At 40.8% G+C, this 24,353-nt stretch overlaps 1 protein-coding gene across 1 annotated transcript in view; it reads right to left on the minus strand.

Annotated features, from left to right (window-relative positions):
* Positions 1-15,333, minus strand: part of P3H2 (prolyl 3-hydroxylase 2) — a 179,539-nt gene extending 164,206 nt beyond the window's left edge. Inside the window, exon 1 of the mRNA XM_002758186.6 lies at positions 14,689-15,333. Within this exon, the coding sequence (XP_002758232.1) occupies positions 14,689-15,168 (480 nt within the window). The 5' untranslated portion in view covers positions 15,169-15,333. The remainder of the gene's footprint in view (positions 1-14,688) is intronic.
* Positions 15,334-24,353: the final 9,020 nt, after the last annotated feature.

Raw genomic sequence — 24,353 nt, forward strand, 5'->3', positions numbered from 1 at the left:
GTTGGCCAGGCTGGTCTCGAACTTGTGAACTCAAGTGATCCGCTGGCCTTGGCTTCCCAAAGTGCTGGGATTACAGAGATGAGCCCCGTGCCTGGCCTTCAGTAGCTCTTTGTGGTAAAGTACTGGTAACAAAACTCTGCTAGAGATCTGAATTCATATCCATTTCAAATTTTATTCATCATCATCATCATTCAGAGACCATTTAGAAAGCATGCTCTCTCTAAAGGAACAGGCATAGAAGAACAGAAATATTTGTGATAATATTTAGTCTACTCCAGCCAAACAGTATGGGGCAAAAACCATGGCTCAATTCACGTTTACGTCATCAACTGGTCCAAGAGAGAGCATGGGCTTCCACCCATTCCTCTCCACTCCAGTGGTTGTAGGAGGGCACTCCTCCCCGTCCCAACGAGAGAGTGAGGGAAGAATTTCAAAGAGCGGGAAGCTGGATAAAGGAATTCTTTAAATAGTATTTTAAAATATTTAATATTTGAATACCCTTTAAATATATTTAATAGTATAAATGTTTGAGAAATGAACTACAGTGTAGAACATCACCATGTTTAAAGATTGGCCTCTGGACAGTACATAAAGGAAGCAAATCAGAATAGGATTGCAAAACCTCTACAAATGAAATTTCTTTTATATCATATATCACAATATATTTGCTCAGAGAATCATACCTACTTTCAATTCATAAGCATGGATGTTCTGATCAGTTGTAATAAATTTAATTTAAACCCCCCAGTGGTACTATGTAATGACAAGTAAATCCATCTCAGATGTTATCTCATGAAGATATGAGTCAGAAGTCAGAGGACTGATGCCAATCATGCATGTGAATATTATTACTGTGAAATATCCCATGCACGTGTGTTCCAGCATGTGTGCTTTAAGGCCCTGGTATTCTTTTTTCTCTTTTATTTTTTGCATTATGTCATTATTTATGGGAAGTATGCTGGCAATCATGGCCTAAAATACATTAAATAGAATTCAAAAGCAAGATAGAAAACTGTATGACTTTTTTGATGAAAAAGACTTTAATGATCGCTTCTGTGCATACAAGACAAATTTTCTTTTTTACAAAATCATGGGGCCTTTTGGCCTTGCATTGGAAAATACTTTAAATCTCATTTATTTCATCATCACCCTGGAGCTAGCACCTTAAATACAACCTCCACGTTACGTATTTGTCTGACTCACGGTTTGAATACCTTCTAGGGATTCCTATGAGATCTCAGAATAGCTGTTAGTGCTAGGAAAGTCTTTCATATTTGAGCCAAGATCTTGTTCTCCATAACCTCTGTTACTTGGTCCTAGTGCTTCAATTCCTCAGTGCCATAAAGATCAGAAATAATTGACTCAAATGATAAACTTTTTGAATCTCCAAGAGGAGATTTTGTTGTTGTTGCCTGTCTTTTCTTCATTAGCTTATTCACCCTCTATATCAGCTGTTTCTCATACATGGTTTTGAGTCTTTTATCTATCTTCTTTTTCTTGAATGTGACCTAGTTTATTCTGTCCTCTTAAAGTACGATTACATTAAATATTTGTGTAACTTCCTTCCAAGTTTTACTTTAAAGTGATTCACTGCCCAAAGGTGAGGACCAGCATCAGATACGCTGGAAATAATTCCTTTCCTGTAACCTTTTAAACTAAGTTACGTCCAGTGCATTTTACATCCATTATTTTATGATCTCATCAATTTTCTGTTTCCTCAGGTAGACTGTTGGCTTGCTGTACCAATCCACTAAAGTATTTTAGCAACTCAAACTGGCAGATGTAGAGGAGCTCTTATAAAGCAACTAGCCCAATGCTGCCCTAGTCCAAACGGAAACCCCAAGGACTAGAGAAAACTGTTTATGACAGAACTGGGGGTAGAGTCTAAATTGCTTGATTTCTAGACTAACAACCCTCTACTTTTTTCTGAGCTACTCTCCCATTTACCTGACTGCTAAACAAAAAGCAGTTTCATTTTGGTATCTATGATGAAGAAATGTTTGTTGATTCTCAAACCTAATCGTCTCCCATGGGTACATTAATTAGGGTAGGAAGGAGGAGTAAAGAGGTTTAAAATTCCCAAGATGTGTTCATCTGTGGGAAGAGATTTTATCTATTAATATGAAACAGAGAAGGTTTGGAATGTGTTTGAACAGAGTCCATTTTAAAAAAAATACAAAGGAGAGGACACAATCTCAAGGAAATTGTGAAATCAGAGAATGGAAGAATTTAGCGGGGAAGAAAGCAAAGAACATTTCTCAACATGACAAACAAACAGCCTCTAATTTCCCTTAAGAGGATAATTTTTGTTTTATCTTGATGGTGAAGAAGCTGGTAAGTCTGTGCTACAATGCACAGAGTATTGAATGTAAACCCAGTAACAGGTTGAATACGTCAAGCACCTGTTTCGTATGTCCCCGAGTGTTCTGTACCTGTAACAGATGTAACTGTATTCTCCTCTTACCGTATTTGTCTAAATAGTCTTCTGCCCTTCATCTTTCCTCAGAAATTCACCACCTGCCTAGAAGCTATGAGGCAAGGAACAATCTTTTTCTTTTAACTTATCACAAGTACCTTGTAAAATAGGTATGATTATCCCCATTTTCCTGATAGGAAATTCTAATTCATGTAGACAAGTTTCATACAGTGTCAAATAACTGATGTAAGTCAGAAATATTTTTCCTTTTTTTGACGATATATCTGTTTGATGTCAAAACTCAAACTATGAGAAGTGAATGAGAACTCAGGATTTGTGATCAGAAAAATCTGGATTCAGTTTCTGATTCTGTTACTTACCAGCAGTATAATCTCAGACATATTATCTGATCTTTTAGGCTTCAGTATCCCTATTGCAAAATAAAGAATATACTAGAGTTTACATCTTAGGGTTGTAGAAAGAATTTGATGAGAAAATTTACATAAAGCTTTTAGCATAATATCTGGTACATAGTAATAGTCAATAAATATTCATCATCACTAATAACTATAGTCATAAAACATAACTGCCTTCAAAACTAAGATCAAGTGTTTGATTTCAGTGACTTTTTAAGTCTGTTAAAGGAAATGTCACTTTGCTATTTCAGGTTTCTTTATAATCTGTTTTGTAAACAAAATGTATCAAGAAGAGAATATAATATGGTCTTCAAGGTCTAACCATTTTTTTTATATGAGTACTTACTTTACTCCGGTTCTTCCTGCACAAACACAAAACATTTTTTGTTAATTTAGTGACTTTCTTGATATGTATTTAGATAGATAGATACATAGACATTTATACCTGTTGAGGTAAAAAATAATTCAACATATTATTTTGATGTGGTAGGGAAATTCTTTGACCTGTGTGTCAGCTGTGTGACATAATACAAGATTTTCTTGTTTCATTTTCATAGCATTTTTATGTAAATGATTTAGTCTATGAATAGAGATTTTAATTTCTCCATTTTCTCACTCTTAATTTTATGTATCCTATCCCTCATAAATGACTTTTACAAATATTTCCTCATTTTTCCCTTTTGTCAACCCTATGAGTTAGGTAATTTTTATTATTACCTTTTCACAGAGATAGAAACTGAGACACAAAGAGGGTGAACAATTTGGAAAATTCTAAAAGGGAAGGTTGAGCTTCACCTAGGATTTTTGAAGGAAGCTGAAATGGCAAAATGACATTTCCCTTATCAAACTTAAAAAATCTTTAAAGCTACAATTCACTAACACTTAGCTTTGAGGTAAGAGATTTTATAACTATTAGTAAAATTCCCTAAAAGGCATTGTTTCATAACTTACTACACATATATTTCTTCCAAGCCTCAGAATAGTACACATTCTTTTAAAAACTATGATTAGTCAGATTTATTCTTAAAACTTCCCATACTATTGATTAAATTAATTCTCCAAATATTTGACTGTTTCTGTTTCCCATAGCCTTTTTTGTTTTTTATTTCTTTTTTTCTATCTAAATGTTGAAAATTACCAGTATTTTCTTTTTACTTATTTATTGTTTTAGAGACAAGGTTCTCGCTATATTACACAGGCTGGTCTTGAACTCCTGGACTCAAGCAATCTTCCCACCTCAACCTCCAAAAGCATTGGGATTGTAGGCATTAGGCACTGAGTCCAGCCTAAAAATTTACTAGTATTTTTATAATGGCACGTTTCATACACAATTTTTTTTTTTTTTTTTTTGAGACAGGGTCTTGCTCTGTCACCCTAGCTAGAGTGCAGTAGTGCAATCACGGCTCACTGAATCCTCAAACTCCTGGGCTCAAGTGATCCTCCCACCTCAGCTTCCCGAAGCACTGAGATAACTGGTGTGAGCCACTACACCTGGCCCATAAATCTTTAATTTTTATTTTCCATATTTAATTTCACTGTTTTGATACAAAACATCTCTGAATTGCCACTACATAATCGTATAGGAGTGTCTCTGTTTATTATGTTAATTCATATTATAGCTATATATACATTTGGTTTTTTCCAGTGGACTGTGAGTTACCTGAAGATAGGAGGAGTGTCTTACTCATCTTTATATCTCCAGAGCCTTAAGAAAGATTACATCTAAAAGGCCTCAGTAATGTTTATAATTACTGATTGGGAAAACTGTTTAATTTAATGAAAACTAATAGCTAACATTTTTATTTGGGATCTTTCTCTTTTGTTTGTTTTTGCTTTTTTAGAGGGGAATTATATCATTTGGTAAATATTCAGTGTTGCACATGTGGAATCTCTACCCAGAGGAATTATTTCCTTCTCTTTCCTGAAGAAGCTGATTAGTTCTGCTTTTCTGGGCTTTAGCAAGGCAGAAGTATCTCAATAGGATAAGGCCTTATGGCAATACAGAGTAGACAAAAGACCAGTATTGGCTTCTGAATTATTAGTTTTACAACAGAAACAGATATCAGAGTGTGAAACATCCTAGCTTTGTTTTGTGAAACTTTTTTCATGCCTGAGACCTTTTCAATCTGATTGCTCTTGGCTTTCCTTTACTTCAATTTTGTTCACTACCTCTTCATCGTCTTCCTCTATTTCTATATCGCCCTTTGGCTCCCTCCTCCCCTCCCTCTTTCTTGCGCTCTCTCTCTCTCTCTCTGTCATTTTTTCTTTTACCTGACCTTCTCTTATTTCCCCCACTTCCCAGCCTTCTGTGAGCATTTTTGTTTTGAGTCAGGCTGCTTCCTAAAAACACATGTGACACAGAGCTAAGCAAAATAAAATTTAAGGGTTGCAGTGGATTATTTTTAAATAATTGGGTTTGGAAACTTTACAAGTTGAATGAGAAATATAGTAATTCTGGAATTTGAAATTCACAACTAAGATATATTAGTTTGTATTGTTAAAGCAACCTGTCTCATCATGTTAGGAAAATAAGTAGGAAAAAGTATCTGATTGTTTTTATAAGCTGAACTACTGCAGCTGTGGAGAACCAGATATGCAATATGAGCCCAGTGCTTTGATTCTTGAAGAGAGAAGCTCTATTTTCCAATAGATTTCCCCTCTAAAAGATATCTAGCTGCAGTCAAACTTGTTTTAAAATATTATAATTCATCAGTGGGCAAATTGTCATCTAGTATATATTATCAAAAACTTAAACTGTATTTATCTAACCTTAATGTCCAGTCGTCTTAAATATAGCTAAATATTTAAAACAGTGTTTCTCCATCTGGGGTGATTTTGACCACCAAGTGACACTTTGTGATATATGGAGACATTTTTTCTTGTTGTTACAGCTTGGAGAGGGTTGGAAAGTGTTACTACTGATATAACAGGTGAAGGCCAGGAATGTTGCTGGCCATCCCAAAATGCACAGGACAGCTTGCCGCAACAAAGAATTATTCATCCCAGAATATCAATTAGCCAAGGCTGAGAAACTCTGACTAAAATGCTTATTGGCCTGAAAATCTGCAAACTCCACTGTTTAACTGAGCCTTTAATAATCCTATAGAAACAACGATTGACTGTGAAAGTCTGTGTCCCTGGCGGCATTCATAAATGGCATGTATTAGAGTCATATGCTGATTGCTGATCCTGGATTTCATATAAAAATATTATTATAAAACAGCACATGCTTCAGTGGAGAGATAATTTGCACGGTCTACTGGATTAGCCTTTGATACTATAATTTGAGCTCATTTTTTAAAAACAGCCAAATCTGGTTTTAAGGTAGTTCTCTATGTCCGGAGTCTTAATTGTGTGTCAATTTCTCTATGCAAATCTATTGATTTTGGCAGACTTAAAAATTTAGCATGCAAGCAAGAAGAATTTGGCTCAAATTTCCTGTGCTTCCAGATTGGTTAACAATTTCTTGTTTTGTATTCATTTATTTTATTACATATTTTGCTTTTATCCACTCCTTTCCAGGGTCCCAGTACAATTAAATGACAATCCCCACAAGTTTTCTGTTATGTGCACAAAAACTGAATCTATTATTTATAGATAATGAATTCCAGCAGGATCATTCTAATAGTCCTGCACTTCTAAAAATCTTGACATTTTAGATCTCCCCCTTTCTGGCTCCTATTCCTCTACTTCCCTTCCAAAGAAGATCCTTTGCCTCATTCATTTTCATTAAGCTAATTGGGAAACAGCATTGACTCAGGGTCTTATTTCTGAGATTTTCCCAGAATTAGGCAGAAGAGTGGTGCAAGAAATAACACTGCATAAGAAGATTGCAGAATTTATTTCAGGGTCTCTTTCATTTAGCAAATAATGCAGGGGGCATGCTATCTGTTTCATTTTAAACATGTTAAGCTTGTGTGGTCAATGGCAATTTCACGGAAGAGGAGGTCAGGGTTCTTAGAATCTAATTCTGGTCCTCTTAGGTTGCTATAAAACTGAGGTCACTCAATTCTCTTCTGGCCTTTATTTTCCATCTGTAAAATGGGTTGCCTGGAATACTAATGTTCCATTAACGTGGCAGGGTGCAGCTGCAGAAAGATAGGGTGATAAAGGGTTAGGAAAAAAGAATGCCATTTAAAAAAATTCAATCAGAGGGGCTCTATGTTAATATACTTATTTAAAATGACACTGTATCTTTCATCTCTGTATTCAAAACCCCTATCTGGAAACTAGCATTGGCCCCTCTAGAATAAACCAATTTTAAACATCACATCCTCCATGAAATCAATTTCTGGTCTTCCTATTCCCCACTTGAATGTGACTCTTTCTGTGTTATAAATTTTCAAAGAGCATGAAAATTTTGTAAAGTATCCCAGGTCATCTAATTTGACTCTTTACCTGATGCATGAATTCTTGCCATAAACAATATTCCTGACAGCCTCAATGTCAGAATCACAGTGCTAGAGAACCTAAGTAATTAAGCTGGTCCAGCCTTCAGTTCACAGGAATTCATAGAATATGCTCAGAGAGGGAAAAAGAAAATTGTTGAAATTGTTAATGTCCCTAGGGTTTATCCACTTTATCATTAATGGAATAATGAGAAGTGCAATAAAAATAATCCTATAACTTGCATTGTGGTTGACAGTTTTCCCCATGGGTCTTGTATCATAATTATGTGCCTTCTGAAATCCTCTATATTAGATGTGAGCTCACTGATGGGAGGATTCCCATTCTAGTGTGGATCTTACAAGTAGTGGTCAATGGCAATGTCACAGGGGTTGGAGGGAGTTTGGGTTCTTGTATTTTTATCCTGGATCTTCCATCTGATTGTATTTACTTTGATCTACTCAATTCTCCTCTGAGCTTTATTTTCCCATGCACAAAATGAAATGGTTGGAGTACTGATGTTCCATGAATGTGACGGGGGACAGTGGCAGAAAGATAGAGTTGGTGGGGAACATCTTCCTCCAAGCCATACCCAGATCTTCCACAACACACATGAAAACAGTATCAAAGTGACATAAAAACAGTATCAAAAAGTAGAGATACCTATGACTGTTTATCAGATTAAATGAGAGGCTCAATGGTTTTATTTTACTACAGCCAGAAACCTGACCTTAGGTCTACCAATATTTTCTCTTCCCCTCTTTTCTCCTCTACTCTGTTCTTTTCAGATGTACTTTCATTGTGTAGACCACTAAGAGGACAATGTAGGGGTAGGGCCAAGGAAAAAGAGAGCAATAAGTCAAGGAAACAATATAGCACAGTAGAGCAGAAAGCAGTGTGGTCAAGAGAAACGGCTACTTTCAACAACAGTCTGCAGTCCTCTTCAGTGCTCAAATCAGAAAAGCACACATACAACACTAGGAATACCGCTCAGAAGCTGACACCACATTATTTTTTGCAAGATCCATGTAGGCCATTTGGCAAATGATGACAAGGTCTGGTGGAAAATACAAAGCTAGGAAGTCAGGCAGCAGGAAATGAGGGATGAATTAAAATACAGAAAAAGAATTATAGAAGAAAACTGAATGGAAAAAAAAAGGAGAAATTATTTTTCCTAATGAGGAATGCAACATTTTCCACCAGACAACTGCAACTCTTGGCTGAATAGCTTATGTATCATGTGAATGAAAGTGCAGGATGGAGAGGGCAGTCCAAGAAGCCATGTCTTATGTCCACTTTGTCTCTGAAGGTAATGGGTCTCAAGTGCACCACTGATTCACCAGACTACCCCTCAAAGAGGTAGCCACGACTGTGACATAGAGGCTGGAAAGAGCAGGGGACTGGAAGTCAGAATCCCTACATTCTGGACAAAGCTCCATTTGCTGACCCTTCTTGATTTGTTGTAGAATCTGTGAGACCAGTGTCATCATGTGTTAACATGGTACACATGGCAGGGACAGGTTTTTTCATGATCTTTGAAGGCCTTCAAGCAACAGCATTTTAATTATTTAAATAACTACCACTTCCACCCTTGTTAGATTATGTTTCTTGAACAAAATACTTATCCCTCCCTCCCCCATTTCTATGTGACTGCCCCAAAGCAGTTACTTGACTTGAAGGTGTTCTTTTTGAGCCTCTTCCAGCTCTAAAATCTGTGATTCTAAGAAGTCTACAGTTTATTAATTTTCTTAGCAATACAAAAGAACAGTTATTATATCAAATCTAATAAGTCTTCATTTTAGGTGAATCTATCCACCTTTCAAAATTTTCAAGTCTCACCTATAAGCAAGCTGACATTTTATCAAACATTTCCAAGAGAATTTTACAGCTACCCTTTGGGAGTTTATCAATGTGCAAATGATATTAGTAACAGAATCCATCTGATTCTGAGAGACGAGGTCTATGACGAAAGGGAAACACTGGTTTATTAATTTCCTTTATTAAAGCCTAGGAAGGAATCCCTGATTAACCAGCCTGATTAACCATGGGAGAATCCTTGCAAGCAGCTGCTGCCCTCATCCGATTATGTTCTAAGCCTCTGTGGCACTTATCACTTATAAAGGCAGTGGATGACTGGTAAGGAGCTGACCAGGCTTTCAAACATGGGACAATCCTAACGAGGAACTATTGTGGTTCTAATTCCTTAGTACACAGGACCCAAAAACTGGCTAGACAAACAATTTCTCAGATTTCCTTCCTAAGGAGTGAGACCTAAAGATGATGACCTGTACATTTTGATGATTTAAGCACAAGAGTGTTCAGTTGTTAAAGAGAGGGGAGAAAAGCTTCATCTTTTGAGGAAATAACCATTAGAACAATTTCATAACTGTGATTTCAATAATATATGAAATCAACCTCCTATTTGAAATAAATTGCAGATAAAATATACATGTTCTACAAGTAGGTTAAAATAATGTAGATATGAGACTCAGGTAGGCATTTTTATTCTAAACTAATAAGACCTATATGATGCACTTGTCTGGGTTTTCAATTTCTTTTTAATGCACTCATTCTAGAAAGAGAAAGCAGTTGATAAAACAGAGTAAGAGTGAGGAGATTCCTAGAGTTTACTTCACCCCCACCCTCCAACACACCCCCCGAGGCCCCTGCCAGGAATCACTAATCTAGTATATTCAGAATTGCTTAATGTAATTGTGTTTCTTTATTTTTCCCCTTCCCTTTAATTCTAAGAAGAAAAACAAAGGTCAAATGGAAAAACCAACAACCCAGAAACAAAACAAGCAGGGGCAAGCTTGTTTGGAGTAGAAAAATGAATAAATAAACAGCACTAGTTTCTTTTCTTTAGTTTTTTTAAAAATGGCTGGGAAAAGTGGGAGGAAAAAAAAACAGACACTGTCAAACCATTTCTGATTATAAAGGACACAGATAAGAAAGAAAAGTGTCCCTCGCGTTTGTTTAAATTCCAGAAATGTACATGAAACAGGTACAATATGTCAAGGGTATTTTGAAGTACAATTTTAAGTAATAAGAACTAAGGAAGAAAAAGGGGGGTGTGGAAGATGGTGAAAGTTTGCAACATTAGCCAGAACTTGTTAAGGAAAAAACAGCGAAGAAAAGTCAGGCAGTCAACAGTCCTGTAACTTCCTCTCCCAACTGACCAGCCAGAAAGCCGGACAACTGAAATGAGAAAACCTACTGATAACCATGCAGAAATCTTTCTCAGCAACATTCATATGCATAGAACCAAGTTATTATTGATTTAACACACCTACACTGAACATCTACTGCTACCAGCCCCCATTTTAGGTATTTGGAAGGAAAATGATTGCCGATACCCAACTTGGACCTACTGAGCCTTTATCTCTAATTTTAAATCACATTTGAATGCCCCTGATAGTTAAGAATAATTATCCATTTGGTAATCATCCAAATCTGGGTACCTCTACTTTAGAGGATGCAAGAATCACTAAGACAGTTCTTGATTTCAAGGAGCCCACATAAGAGCAAATGTATTAATCTTTCCAAAACAAGGTTAAAAATGAAAAATGAAGGGAGAGAAACAAATTTGTTGCTGTAGGAATTCAGAAAAGGGAGAAATGGTGTACTTCTGGGAGTTGTGGAAGGAGTGAAGGAAGGACTCCCAGAAATAAGTCTATGAGTTAGGATAGTTACAATTTGAACATGTAGAAAAGGAGGAGGAAAAATACACTATTTTAACTAATAATAATAAGAAATGTATCTGCAATGCTTAATGAGAATCAGGCCCTATTCTGGGCTCTTTACATCACTCATCTCTTAAACTTAACCTGAAACAAGCAGGTAGGCCCTGTAATTTCCCCATTTTGCAGATGGGAGAACTAAAGCTAAAAAATCTTACATAATTTGCTGACAGTCACACAGATAGGGATTGGGAAAACTAAAAGCTAATCCCATATCTGTCCTATTCTAAAGCCTCTACACCTCCCAAGAAAGAATAAACAAGGCCAAGAGATGCAGAAGTGTCAGGCATAACACAAAAGCACTCATTGTTCCCTTTGGCTGGAGGGTGGCAGAGTTGGGGAAGATAGGGCTGGGAAGGTTGAGAGGGAGCCAGGCTGTGGATGCCATGGTAAACTATTTGGGCTTTATATGGCAGCAATGGGAAGGCCACTGAAGGTTTCCGAGCAGAGAATGAAATGAGAAAAGCTGTGTCTTATGTCTTAGGCTATGAATCATGGGTTATATCAAACAATCTTAAATGATAAAAATAAATGTATGGCTAGGAGCCAGGTGAAACTACTGCCTCATAGCTGTCTAGGCAAATTCGCAACATGCCAGGCCTTGAGAAACAGTCTACCGAGCAAAGCTTATAAAAATGCAGTGCGTTTCTGTTACCCCACAAGACAAGGACATACTCATACCTGGAGCTGTCCAAATCTGGCATAAGGATAGCCCTGAGGTATGCAGCATTCTCTGGGACCTGATGTGAAACCACAGGCCAGTGGCTACAGAATAGCTATGGGAATCAGTTACTGGAAGAATCCAGACTTCTGACTCCCAGCCCTGTGCTCATTTCAACAGATCATTTAGAATGCCACTAAATATATGACACTGAGCTTTACATTTCTGTTAAACATTTAGAAACATCACTTTCCTCATCTGTGAACCAAGAAGTTGAACTCAGAGGGTCTCGGATTTCATGATTCTTCATCCTTCTTCCCCTCCAACACATCAGTACAAGGAATCTGCTTTCATCAGTGGCCCACTCAGCAGGATTTGGGGAAGAAGCAGTATCTCCTGAGAGCTTCTGTAGTTGGTAAATCTCTTAGCAGAGAATAATCGCACTTTCCTAGCTTTATGAAGCGTTTCAGTCCTCCCTTACTGAATTTGATCTGGCCCAGGATTATCCTTTTAAGAGCAAACTGGATCACCGATATCAAAAGCAATTCATCAATACAGGGCTCCATGACCATATCCAGTCACATGCAGGCAGTTCCTCATCCTAACATCAGGGAATTAATGTCCTAGAATCCAGACCTGCCAGAGTTCAAGTACGTTCTTTTATTATTTGAGAGGTTTTTTTTTTTCAGTCTTAAAAGATGGTGTGTTTGCATATTCATAAGTGAAATTCCAAGGAAGCCAAGCAAAGGCTAAAAAGGGGCAGGCAGGGAAGAAAAAAACCATGATGCATTTTTAGATGTTCACAAACTCTGACTTTCAAAAATGAATTTCCAAAGGGATAAAAATATTTTCTTCTTAAGAGATTGTCAATTACATAGACCCAAGAAACTGTCAGAAAAGAGAAATAGGGAGAAGATGCAAGACTTGTTCTGCTCTCAGAGATATTGCTGGTAGAACCGAAATGAACATATGAAGCCACATGCCTTTGAAAGAACTTTTTAAACTTCATTAATTCATTAGACAACACCCAGTAATTCACTCACAGAGTGTGAATCGTTCCTGTAATCAATTCACCACAAAAATATGAGGTATGTTAAACCCAGGGCTTCACCTTCTTTGACCTGCAGCCAGGGAACAGGAAGGGAAAGGACTGACAAATGCTCACATTAACAGGGAAGCAAGCAGAATTCCAGAACCAGGGAAACCTACATATTGAGGGTTACCTCATGGATATTTATTTTTATAGGACCGACCATGAATATGTATTCTTTCTCCAGATATGAGGAAGGAAAATATGTCCAAAATGTGGGGCAGAATTAACAGCAGGACTGCTAACCTTACATCTGAGACTCCTGGGAGGCCCAAGCTACGGGACCACCCATGTTCTGCTTTGGGAATCAGCTTATGATAGCTTCACTGTCAGACAATCAAGGTCTGGTGTTGACTGATTTCACCAGAAACTGTAAATCACTTAGAAGAAATCAGAGTTATACATCGTACATGCCTTAGCAAATCCATTAGGAGGCACAAGTAAGTAGAATACAAGTCCTGGAAAGGATTCAGGCCTTCTCCTCATTTCTTGACCAATGTACCAGTCCAGTGAACTCCAATACCTTAGCCACAATACACAGGAAGTTAAGATTTAGACTTAGTTGAAATGTCATGAATTCCACCAACAGTTGACAATCTGAGAGAACCCTACCAATGTGAGGTCAGGGATCTTGTGGGATGAGCTGCAAAGGTATTTGGATATTTGAACATGGTATGTAATTTCATCTCCTTAGAAATGCAGCCTGGTCTGGCCGGGCATGGTGGCTCAAGCCTGTAATCCCAGCACTTTGGAAAGCCAAGGCGAATGGATCACGAGGTCAAAAGATCAAGACCATACTGGCCAATATGGTGAAACCTCATCTCTACTAAAAATACAAAAATTAGCTGGGCATGGTGACACGCACCTATAATCCCCTGAGTTCAAGAACCGCTTGAAATCAGGAGGCAGAGGTTGCAGTGAGCTGATATCTGGCCATTGCACGACTGCATACAGCCTGGGCAACAGAGCAAAACTCCAATTCAAAAATAAATAAATAAATAGAAAAAAAGAAGTTCCATTGGCTAGCATGACCAAGCACCCCCAAAGTTTCCACTTTTCCAATAGCTGTAGAAGAGACATTGATATGTTAACATAGAAAACTGGAAAGAAGGCTTAAGAGTGTAAATTTGAAGCAAAATTGGGTGAGTGGCAGTTGAGGTTGAAGAACTCATTCAAATTCCCTCTCCTGAAGCATCCAGAGAGGTCTTCAATGTTATGGATGTGAAAAATATGTCAATATGCACAGCATACCTCCTGACACTAACTTTAGGCAAGTCAGGTCTACAAAAATAAAACTCGAAGTAAAGGACTGATGTCTAGTAACCCAGTCCAGTGTATCCCACCAGAAACTAAAAGCCTGCTGTCAAACAAGAAAAAGTCTACACTCAGGGTGGATACTCTTACTGAGACTGCCTCAAACAGCTTCACCTCCTCCAAGCAACCCTTCTCTTTAACCTTTGATCTTTACTTGTTTGTAGGTGAAGGGGAGAAGAGAGAAAAATTTGTTTTAGAACAGGTATATTTTTACTTCACTATTTTGAAGATACTTTCTTTTGAACTTCAGAGAAAATTTGCAGACTACAGTCTATCAGAGATGAGGGAGAGGAGACAGAAGAGAAACGGTAAATGAGCGGAGAGAAGAGAACTTGTACTAGACGCAGCTTTGTCAAATCCTCACGAATTAGTGCTCAATTAGGTCATCTAACATCATCTTACCAGTACAGTCCTCTTTTTGAGAGAGAAGTCGGCTCTGAGAATGAGGGAAAAAGACTGGTCCAAGTTAGTTGTTGGGTACAGAGATAGGGCCACCAGATATCTAGATTCACAAACATGAGTCACATATTTAGGGAGACCCAATCTGAAAGGCTGAACAGAGCATGGGAAGATGACGGGGTGGGGGTGGGGGGCAGCAGCGAGGGCTCAAGCGGGCATCTGCGAGCCTCAGGGGACTTTGGAGTGGAGGAGCGCTCTGTGAGTACCTTGATGTAGGCCCGCTGCAGGTAGTTGTAGGGCACTCTGCGCTGGAAGTCGCTGCGCACATCCTCGCTGACACGGTGACGGGATGCAGGTCCCCCGAGGCGCTGGGTCTCACAGCTGCGGTAACAGCGTGCCCGCTCCAACAAGGAGCGGAAAAACAGCAGCTCGGCCCCGGGGCCCGCGCCGGGGGGCGCCAGCGGGTGGTGCACGGCGCAGCGGCGGGCGCAGCGCGCGCGGATTTCCCGCAGGCGCCGGTGGCTGCGCAGCGCCTCTTCCAAGTCGCGCACGGCTTGCTCGTAGTCTCCGCGGTAGTAGGCGGCCGCGCCGCTGGCGTAGAGCAGGTCGAAGGGCTGCAGAGGCCCGGGCTCCCGCTCCGACTCCCGGCGTGCGCTGTCCTGGGGGCCGCCCCACAGCGGCTGCGGCAGTAGCAGCGGCAGCAGCAGCAGCAGCGGCGGCGGCGGCGCCCAGATGCGCTCCCGCATCCTCCGCCTCAGAGAGGCGCTGCACCGCCAAGCGGAGAGGGCTTCGGGGCGCCTCGCGTCCGGGTCGCCTCTTGCACCGCCGCTCGGGGAAGCGCGCCGACCCCGCCGCGATCTGGCTGCCCCGCGAGCCCCAGGTGACTGCCGGCGCTCCGCGGACTGAGAGGCGGGGGCAATGCCTGGCCAGCCGCTCTTAAAGGGACGCCCACAGCTCACACGCTCCTCCTGCTGCCTCGAGAGCCGCTCTCCCCGGCTCCCTGCTGCGGCGGCGCTGCCAGGGGCCGCACACTCCAGCGCCAGCCAGAGAGCTAGCGCCGCTTGAGGCCAGCCGGGAAGGAGGAGATGTAAACGTGGGCTCCCTTCTAGTCGCAGAAGGGGATTGTGTGAGTCTTCTTCTTCTTCTTCTTCTTTTTTTTTTTTAAAATATATAAAGATGGGGTTTCACCATGATGGCCAGGCTGGTCTTGAACTCCTGACCTCAGGTGATCCACCCACCTCGGCCTCCCGAAGTGCTAGGATTACAGGCGTGAGCCAGCATGTCCGATGTGTTAGTTTTCTTTTTGGAAATAAAGAAAATCCATCTTAGCAAGGTTAGGGCCGCAATCATATTCTGGAATTTGTGTATGACCTCGCAGTTTGCAGGGTGCTTCACCTTCTACTGAAGCCTGGAACACGACCTCAGACTGTGAATGAAACCGTCGAGGGGGCCGGGCGGTGGCTCAGTCCTGTAATCCCAGCACTTTGGGAGGCCGAGGCGGGGGAATTACCTGAGGTCAGGAGTTCGAGACCAACCTACCCAATATGGTAAAACCCCCGTCTCTACTAAAAATACAAAAAATTCGCCAGGCTTGGTGGCAGACGCCCATGTAGTCCCAGCTACTCAGGAGACTGAGGCAGTGGGCCGAGATCCCGCCCTCCTGGGCAACAGGAGGGAAACTTCGTCTCAAAACAAACAACAACAACAAAACATAACATGGCCAGGTGTGGTGGCTTACGCCTGTAATCTCAGCACTTTGGGGGACAAGGTGGGAGGATCATGAGGTCAGGAGTTCAAGGGCAGCCTGGCCTATGGTGAAACCCCATGACTACTAAAGATGCAAAAAATTAGCTGGGTGTGGTGGCACATGCCTGCAATCCCAGGTACTCTGGAGGCTGAGGCAGAATTTGTTGAACCCAGGAGGCGGAGGTTGCAGTGAGAAGAGATTGCGCCATCGCACTCCAGCCTGGCTGATGGGGCAAGACTCTGTCTTGGGAAACAACAACAACACACACAACATCAACAATAACAAAACATAGTGACCGTGTATACCTGTGTAATAAACCTGCACATTCTGCACATGTATCCCAGAACCTGAAGTTAACAAAAAAAAGAATAAATAGAAAAAAAGTCAGAGGCCCTGTAGGCCAGGTGCCAAGGTTTGATAAGATAAGTGATTTGCCCAAATGCATAGAGCTGGGGAAGGACAGACTCAGCCTAGGGCCTTTGGAATCAAGGCTTACTGCGCCTTCTCTTGGGGAAAGTCTCTCCCTTGCCTTATCCTCCCACTTTGTGTAGATGTTCGTCCATGCATTGGATCAGGGCGCTGGGCCAGGAGAAGAACAATATATACCCTGCCTTTCCTGTGCAGCCTGTGGTATCACTGGGCCCAGAGAAACTTTGAAGGCAGGAGGAGCTGTACTCGCATTCTGCCTCTGTCCATTTACCAGGTGTGTGACCTTGGCAACTGAGGGCCTCAGGTCCCTCATCTCTTAAACAGCCAAATGCCTAACACGTGAAATGCTCTTCAGAAATAAATTCTTGTTGTGGCCAAGTGCGGGGGCTCACCCCTGCCATCCCATCACTTTGGGAGGCAGAGGCAGGTGGATCACCTAAGGTCAGGAGTTGGAGACCAGCGTGGCCAATATGGTGAAACCCATCTCTACTAAAAATGCAAAAGTTAGTGAGGTGTGGTGGCACACACCTGTAGTCCCAGCTACTTAGGAGGCTGAGGCAGGAGAATTCCTTGAACCCGGGAGATGGAGGTTGCAGTGAGCTGAGATCCTGCCACTGCACTCCAGCCTGGGTGACACAGTGAGACTCTGTCTCAAAAAAACAAACAAAAAAAAAAAAAAAGAAGAAGAAGAAGAAGAAGGGGAGGAAGGAGAGGAGAGAAGGGGAGAGGGAAAGAAAGAGAAAGAGAGAAAGGAAAGAAAGAAAATGAAAGAAAGGAAGGAAGGAAAGAAAAAGGAAGAAAGAAAGAAGGAAGGAAGAATACAGGAAGGGAGGGAGGGACAGGAAGGAAAGAAGGAAGGAAGAAAGAGAAAGAAAGAGAACGAAGAAAGAAAGAAAGAAAGAAAAAATTATTACAGTAAGAGTTGAACAAAGAGGCAATTTAGTAAATCCCTTACCTTCAGGAATTAAGCACTGTGCTTCAACCTAGGAATGGGAAAGCTGACAGAAATGGTTGCCAGATTCCAAATGACTAGCTGGAGGCTTCCCATTTTTCCCCTTCTCCTCTGTCACAAATACATTCTTAGCCAAGGTGCTCCCCTCTTTCAAGTTCCTTGGCTACACACTCTCACAAGGATGCATGCAAGAGTATGCGTTGGACTCTGGATCCCAGCCTGCCTCCTGGAGGCACTTCTGTGGTCTTCTAGTGCCTGTGAGGATCTCAGTAGTCTTCCAGTCCCTGCAATGGTGAGTAGAGGGACAGGCAATGGGAAAAAGACACACGCATGTATCTAGTTGCTATGATTTTTTCAAAGAACACTTTTGTGTGGAATCACCACTATGCTGAGGGGCTTGGCAGAGATTCATGCTCATTCCTTCATTCATTCTGTTAGATTTGACCACTCAGGCCATGAACAGCTCTGGCTGTGTAATTCCAGGAGACACTGATGAATCAGGCTCTTATTTTTTTTTTCCCCCACCAAACGTTACTAATTTGACTGATACTGCTGATGAAAAAGCTCCAGTTTGGAGCTGAATGTATACTGAATGCCTTGGGTAGTCACTGTTCCAGAATTAGCACTTCGGTCATCTGCCCAGACTTTTTCTCTAGAGATTGTCTCTGTTTTCAGATAAAAATTTTGGAGTCCAGTCCAGGGTAGTCAGTCCACTGGTGGAAGATTTGAGGCACGTCGGGATAGGAACTCCTGCTGTGGGACTGAGGATGAAGTGCCAGGATGCCTTGCTATATTTTATCTCTACATTTGGTGACATTTCTACATCACTTAATATATTTCAATTAAATTAACATTTTCTGATGCTACTTTCAAAGCAAATATTTTGGGTGAAAGAGAAAATGAATAAGTTAGGATTCTTATCTCTGGGATGCTCACAGTGTTACATAGGAAACAAATTTGATGTATATGATGTACAGAGCTATAATACAAGGTAGAATACGGCATATGTTAGATTAGATTAAAAGTGCTGTGGGAACACAGAGGTTGCAAAGATAGCTTCTGGCTGGAAGGATCTAGAAAGTCTTAGGGAAAGAATTGGCATTAGCACAGGGTCAATATCCTATAGGTTGCAACCACATCCTACTGATTCCCAAATTGGCCAGGTCCTTCAAGCCTTTGGCATGTCCTACTACCCTATTCCTTTTTTTTTTTTGAGATGGAGTCTCGCTCTGTCACCTAGGCTGGACTGCAGTAGTATGATCTCAGCTCACTGCAACCTCCACCTCCCAGGTTCAAGCAATTATCCTGCCTCAGCCTCCCCAGTAGCTGGGACTACAGGCGTGTGCCACCACGCCCAGCTAATTTTTGTATTTTTAGTAGAGACAAGGTTTCACCATATGAGTCAGGCTGGTCTTGAACTCCTGACCTCATGATCCAGCTGCCTCGACATCCCAAAGTGCTGGTATTACAGGCATGAGCCACTGCTCCTGATAATACTACCTCATTTCTTATGTCTTACTACAAGTAGTACCTTGTATTACTACCTTACCTACAATGTCTGCCTGACTTGTGAGAAACTGTTAATTGACAAATCAAATTTACTTAAACATTAGAATCACCTAAGAAGTTAAAGTATTATCTGGTTCCTGCTCTGAAAGATTCTGATTTATTGGTCTGGGATATAACCTGAGTGCTGGAATTTTTAGAAGTTTCCCAGGTGATTATAATATGAAGTGAAGGTTGAGAACCACAGGTCTACAGTTAAATGCCGCAGCCCAAAAAATGAGTCTATGAGTTGGGGTTCCCGGTGCTGTGTAGGATTCATGAGTAGGTAGGGTTTTGGGAATAGATAGGGTTTTGTGTAATCCCCAATATATTCCCTCCCAAGCAAACCAATCTGATCTGCTTTTTAAGGCTGTATTAGAACAAAAAGTTCAAGACCATATGGTAATAAGAGCCACGCAGTGCAAAGAAGCTGATTCCAGGTCATGCTCTCCCAATGGTACTTTATGCTGGAAGAGACAGTCATCCATGAGTCTCTTATACTCCTGAACTTCTTGCAGAGTGTGCCAAGAATGTACTTTTTCGTACATAATTAACTGACTTCCATCTCAGAGTTCTGGATTCACTAAATCTGGGGTGGAGCTTTCATAGTTGCATTTCTGATTTGTTCCTTGATGATGTGCTGGCCATACTTTATTATGCGATTCCTTATAAACAATGGTTCTAAAATTTGTTGTGTTGTTAAAAAGCTAATAAAATCACAGAGACCCTGGATATTTTGAACTAGAATCAAGTCTGGGCCTTTATGTTTTTACCCGTTTCTCAGGGGATGCAGATATTAACCAAAGTTTAGGAATCACGGCTTCAGTTAGAGCAGCGGTTCTCAATTGGGATGGATAGTATTTCCCAGAATGTATTTGACAATGTCTGGAGGTATTTTTGGTTGTCAGATCTGGGATGTAGTAGGTGGCAACATTCATATTGTTGGTGTCTAGTGGGTAGAACCAGGCATGGTGTTGACCATCCTGCAATACACAAGACAGCTACCTACAAGAAATAATTATTCAGTCTAACATGTCAGCGGTGCCAAACTTGAGGGATACAGCACAGTTGGAGCACTGCAAGGGGCTCATCTAATTCTCTTAATTTAAAAAAAGGGGATACTTAGACCCACAGGTCACTTAGGCAGTAGCAGGAGTACAATGCTTAATTTTATATGGCAAAATATAAAACGTATGTGCTAGATGTCACGGAGCATTGAGTGATAGTGTTTTTGTGAATTCCTTTTTAAAAAGAGAAAGAAAAAAAAGCACATGACAGTAAGAAAGAAATATGATTTGAGAAAAGACGATACTGGAACATAAAATGTTGACATTTCTACTAAGATAGGTATGAACTGGGAGCCTGAAATTTTGCTTTTCTTCGCATTCTTTACAAATTCAAAGAATAGCCAGAGTACAAGAGAATCCATCCAAAAACTTTAAAAGGGCTTTAGTCACTTCCCTTGTTATTATATTTGGAATGAGTCTTAACAGAGCTTGAATTTCCTTTTGACTTCTGTTTACAAGTCAACAGCATCATTGCACCATCTTGCTTTAGGGAGCCATTAGCAGGAAGGAATTCAGAAGAGATTTTTAAGTGCTTCTTATTTCCTCCGAATCAGCTTAGTTTTTTAAAACTAACTTTTCTCCATTCCACTAAATATTTTTGGAACAATCAAAGTGTACTCGGACTTCAGCAGTAGACTTAACACTCTCCAAAAGCAAATCTGATATTAGTTTATTTTGATCACGTGTAACCGGGGCTCTTGCTTGCCCCAAACATCTTTGATTCCTTTGAAATGAAAGGAATAATTCTCACTGTGCAACAACCCAACTCGTGTTCAGCTGCTGTTGATGCTGGCGACAAGGGAGTTGTTTTGGAGACATTTTTTTCTTACTCAAATAGAATCATCTAAAGACTTTTTTTTCCTCCAAATAAGTTAGTGTGAAAGGCAAGCCACCAACAATATGTCAACATAAAAGAGTGAGTGAGAAGACCCTCCCTGGAGGAATAGATTTTTTTTATACAAATTAATATTTAACTATCATTTAAAATCAAACAGGAGCTGCCACATTCCAGGACTGTCTGTTCCTTTCCACTTTCCTTAATAGCTGCATCCCTGTGCTTACCTTAATTCCCAGTTGAGCTTTAAAATTCCAAATCAAACAAAACATGCAAACACTCTGTCCTCACATTCATGTTATGGAGACATTCTAACCTCATTCCTTGGAGGACTCACATTTGAGTGAACAGCAACAACAAAGAAGTGAAATAAATAATGCTGGCCGGGCACAGTGGCTCACGCCTGTAATCCTAGCACTTCGGGAGCCTAGGTGGGCAGATCACCTGAGGTCAGGAGTTTTAGACCAGCCTGGCCAACGTGGTGAAACACCGTTTATACTAAAAATACAAAAATTAGCCAGGCGTGGTGGTATGCACCTATAATCCCAGTGACTCAGGAGGCTGAGGCAGGAGAATCACTTGAACCTGGGAGGCAGAAGTTGCAGTGAGCTGAGACCATGCCACTGCCTGGTTGACAAGATTGAAACTCTGTCTCAAAATAATAATAATGCTAAGTATTCCCCAAATAATCAAAGCTAAAAATGCAATTCAGATTGAAATCCAGAGTATTGGGTATATCCTTTGTGTTGAGTATTATAACAATTATTTTCACAAACATTAAGTCATATAACTTTCAAGTCCCTTCAAGTAAGGCATTTGTACTGTAATGTTACCATTGAAATAACTGAGGCTTATAAAAGAGAAATGACTTGCCTATTTACATAGTCTGTAAGTGACAGGGCCAGGACTAAAGCCTGTTTAGTGCTTTTCCCACTGCTTCTCACTGCTTCCTTCTAGGCCTAAAATATCTTTATAGCTTCTGTCAAAATTCTGCCTGGGTTCAACTTATACAGACCACATTTTTGCTTTAAACACCAACTTTGTTTTATATTCATCATTCACCTACAGTCCCAGACTCATAAAACTATTTTGCAAAATAAATGTAGACAAGGTGTGTGTGTGTGTGTGTGTGTGTGTGTGTGTGTAAAGCCATATGCATTAGACAGAAGCTGAATACAACTTTGAACTCAACTTGACAGATGATGTAATATGTATAGGAACACTCACGACAATAGAAGTAAATGGGTCTTAATTCATTTCTACACAAGGGATTCCAGAACACTGTTCATGGATGCGAAGAAAAACCTTACGTATCAGAAATTCTGGAGGAGAAGAATATTCTGTATGCATGGGGTGATCTGCCATCCTGAGATAACCCTTACGCCCTCCCTGTCCCCTTCTTCCCGTTTCCATCCCTGCACTCTTCCTCGCAAGGGTTCCCTGACACCACATTTCAGAAACTTCCCTGTTGCAGGCTCTGGGAACTATAGACTGAGTTTGGCTCTAGTCATTCTGTAGTTGCAGGAGGCTTTGTTCCACAGCAAAGTAGGCACCACTTTTCTCCTACTGCCCTACTCTACCTTGGAACATTTGTTTAGAAACGGAACCCTTATAGTTTCCTGTTTAGGTATATTAGGGTTGATAATGAATGATTTATCTTTTCCCAACTTCAAATTTGGAATCACTTTAGATAAATACCCAAATATTACTTTTCTTCCTGAATAAGCAGTTCGGAAGAACATGGGTTTTAATCTTTAGTAAATGGTCTTTTTACTTCTTCAGGCAACCACATCCTGAAATCAAACTTACCTGCCTTCTCCTAGGCCAAGCTAGACAAGTGTGAAGTATTACTCCAGAAATTTCCTCATTGAAACATTTAAGAAAAATGAGGGCCCCCTTCAGCATTCTACTTATCTCAATAAAATAATTATCACCCTATTTCCTCTGAAATGGGTCCCTTGCCTTACTCCTTCTGGCTGTAACTGAAATTGTTTTTAAACCTAAGTCCCTTTCCCAGATCTTTGATATCAGTAATGCTATTCACCTGCCTGGACCAGCACCTAACTCTTACTATCAAACTTTTTGGGTATGAGCTTCATCTCTTTGGTATGACATCTTCCTGTCTCTCTCTAAAGCCACCCATATACTGTTACCCAGGCTGGAGTGCAGTGATGCAATCTCAGCTCATTGCAACCTCCGCCTTCTGGGTTCAAGGGATTCACCTGTCTCAGCTTCCCGAGTAGCTGGGATTACTGGCTCACGCCACCATGCCTGGCTAATTTTTTGTATTTTTAGTAGAGACAAGGTTTCAACATGTTCCCAGGCTGGTCTTGAACTCCTGAGATCAGACAATCCACCCACCTTGGCCTCCCAAGTGCTAGGATTACAGGCGTGAGTCACCGCGCGCCCAGCCTGGACATCTGCATTCCTCTTTCTTTCTTTCTTTCTTTCTTTCTTTCTTTCTTTCTTTCTTTCTTTCTTTCTTTCTTTCTTTCTTTCTCTCTCTTTCTCTCTCTCTTTCTTTCTTTTTTTTTTGAGACGGAGTTTTGTTCTGGTTACCCAGGCTGGCATGCAATGGCGCAATCTCGGTTCACCACAACCTCCACCTCCTGGGTTCAGGCAATTCTCCTGCTTCGGCCTCCTGAGTAGCTGGGATTACAGGCACACACCACCATGCCCAGCTAATTTTTTATATTTTTAGTAGAGATGGGGTTTCACCATGTTGACCAGGATGGTCTCGATCTCTTGATCCACCCGCCTCAGCCTTCCAAAGTGCTGGGATTACAGGCTTAAGCCACCGCGCCCAGCCGGACATCTGCATTTCATCTTGTTGCTTGCTGCCTATATAGTCCTAAGTCTGGTCCACTAAAGTGCTCTGACCAGTTGCTAGGAACTTCCTTCTGGATCTGGCCTGCCTTGCTTCTGACAGGGCCCCTGAACTGACCCGGTGCACTGAGGCGTGTTCTAGCTACAACAGAGCTATTGATGTGCTTATCTCCCTGGCCTCAGCTTCATGAGAAAAGCATGGAGACGCACAGTTCAATTGTGAATCATATCTTGTTCTCATTTTCAGAAAAATGTAGGGTGCTGCAATTTTCACATCTTGTCGGGGATCCAGATGGAAAGCCAAATATAAAAAGCGCGGGAAGAAATACAAAGGTATTAGTTGACTGATAGAAAATGTACATTAAGTTCCCTCCTAGCATTAAACTTTCATCTTTCTTCAGGTTCAACTAGTACTAATTGAGGATTCTAAACTGGACACACTTTTGTGATTTTATTTGATCCTTTGGGTTTAGAGATAGGGAGAATTTAAGGGCTATAATATTATACAAACTTTACAAATGAAGGCATTT

Source organism: Callithrix jacchus, chromosome 15 (genome assembly GCF_049354715.1).
Source record: "Callithrix jacchus isolate 240 chromosome 15, calJac240_pri, whole genome shotgun sequence".
Lineage (NCBI taxonomy): Eukaryota > Metazoa > Chordata > Mammalia > Primates > Cebidae > Callithrix > Callithrix jacchus.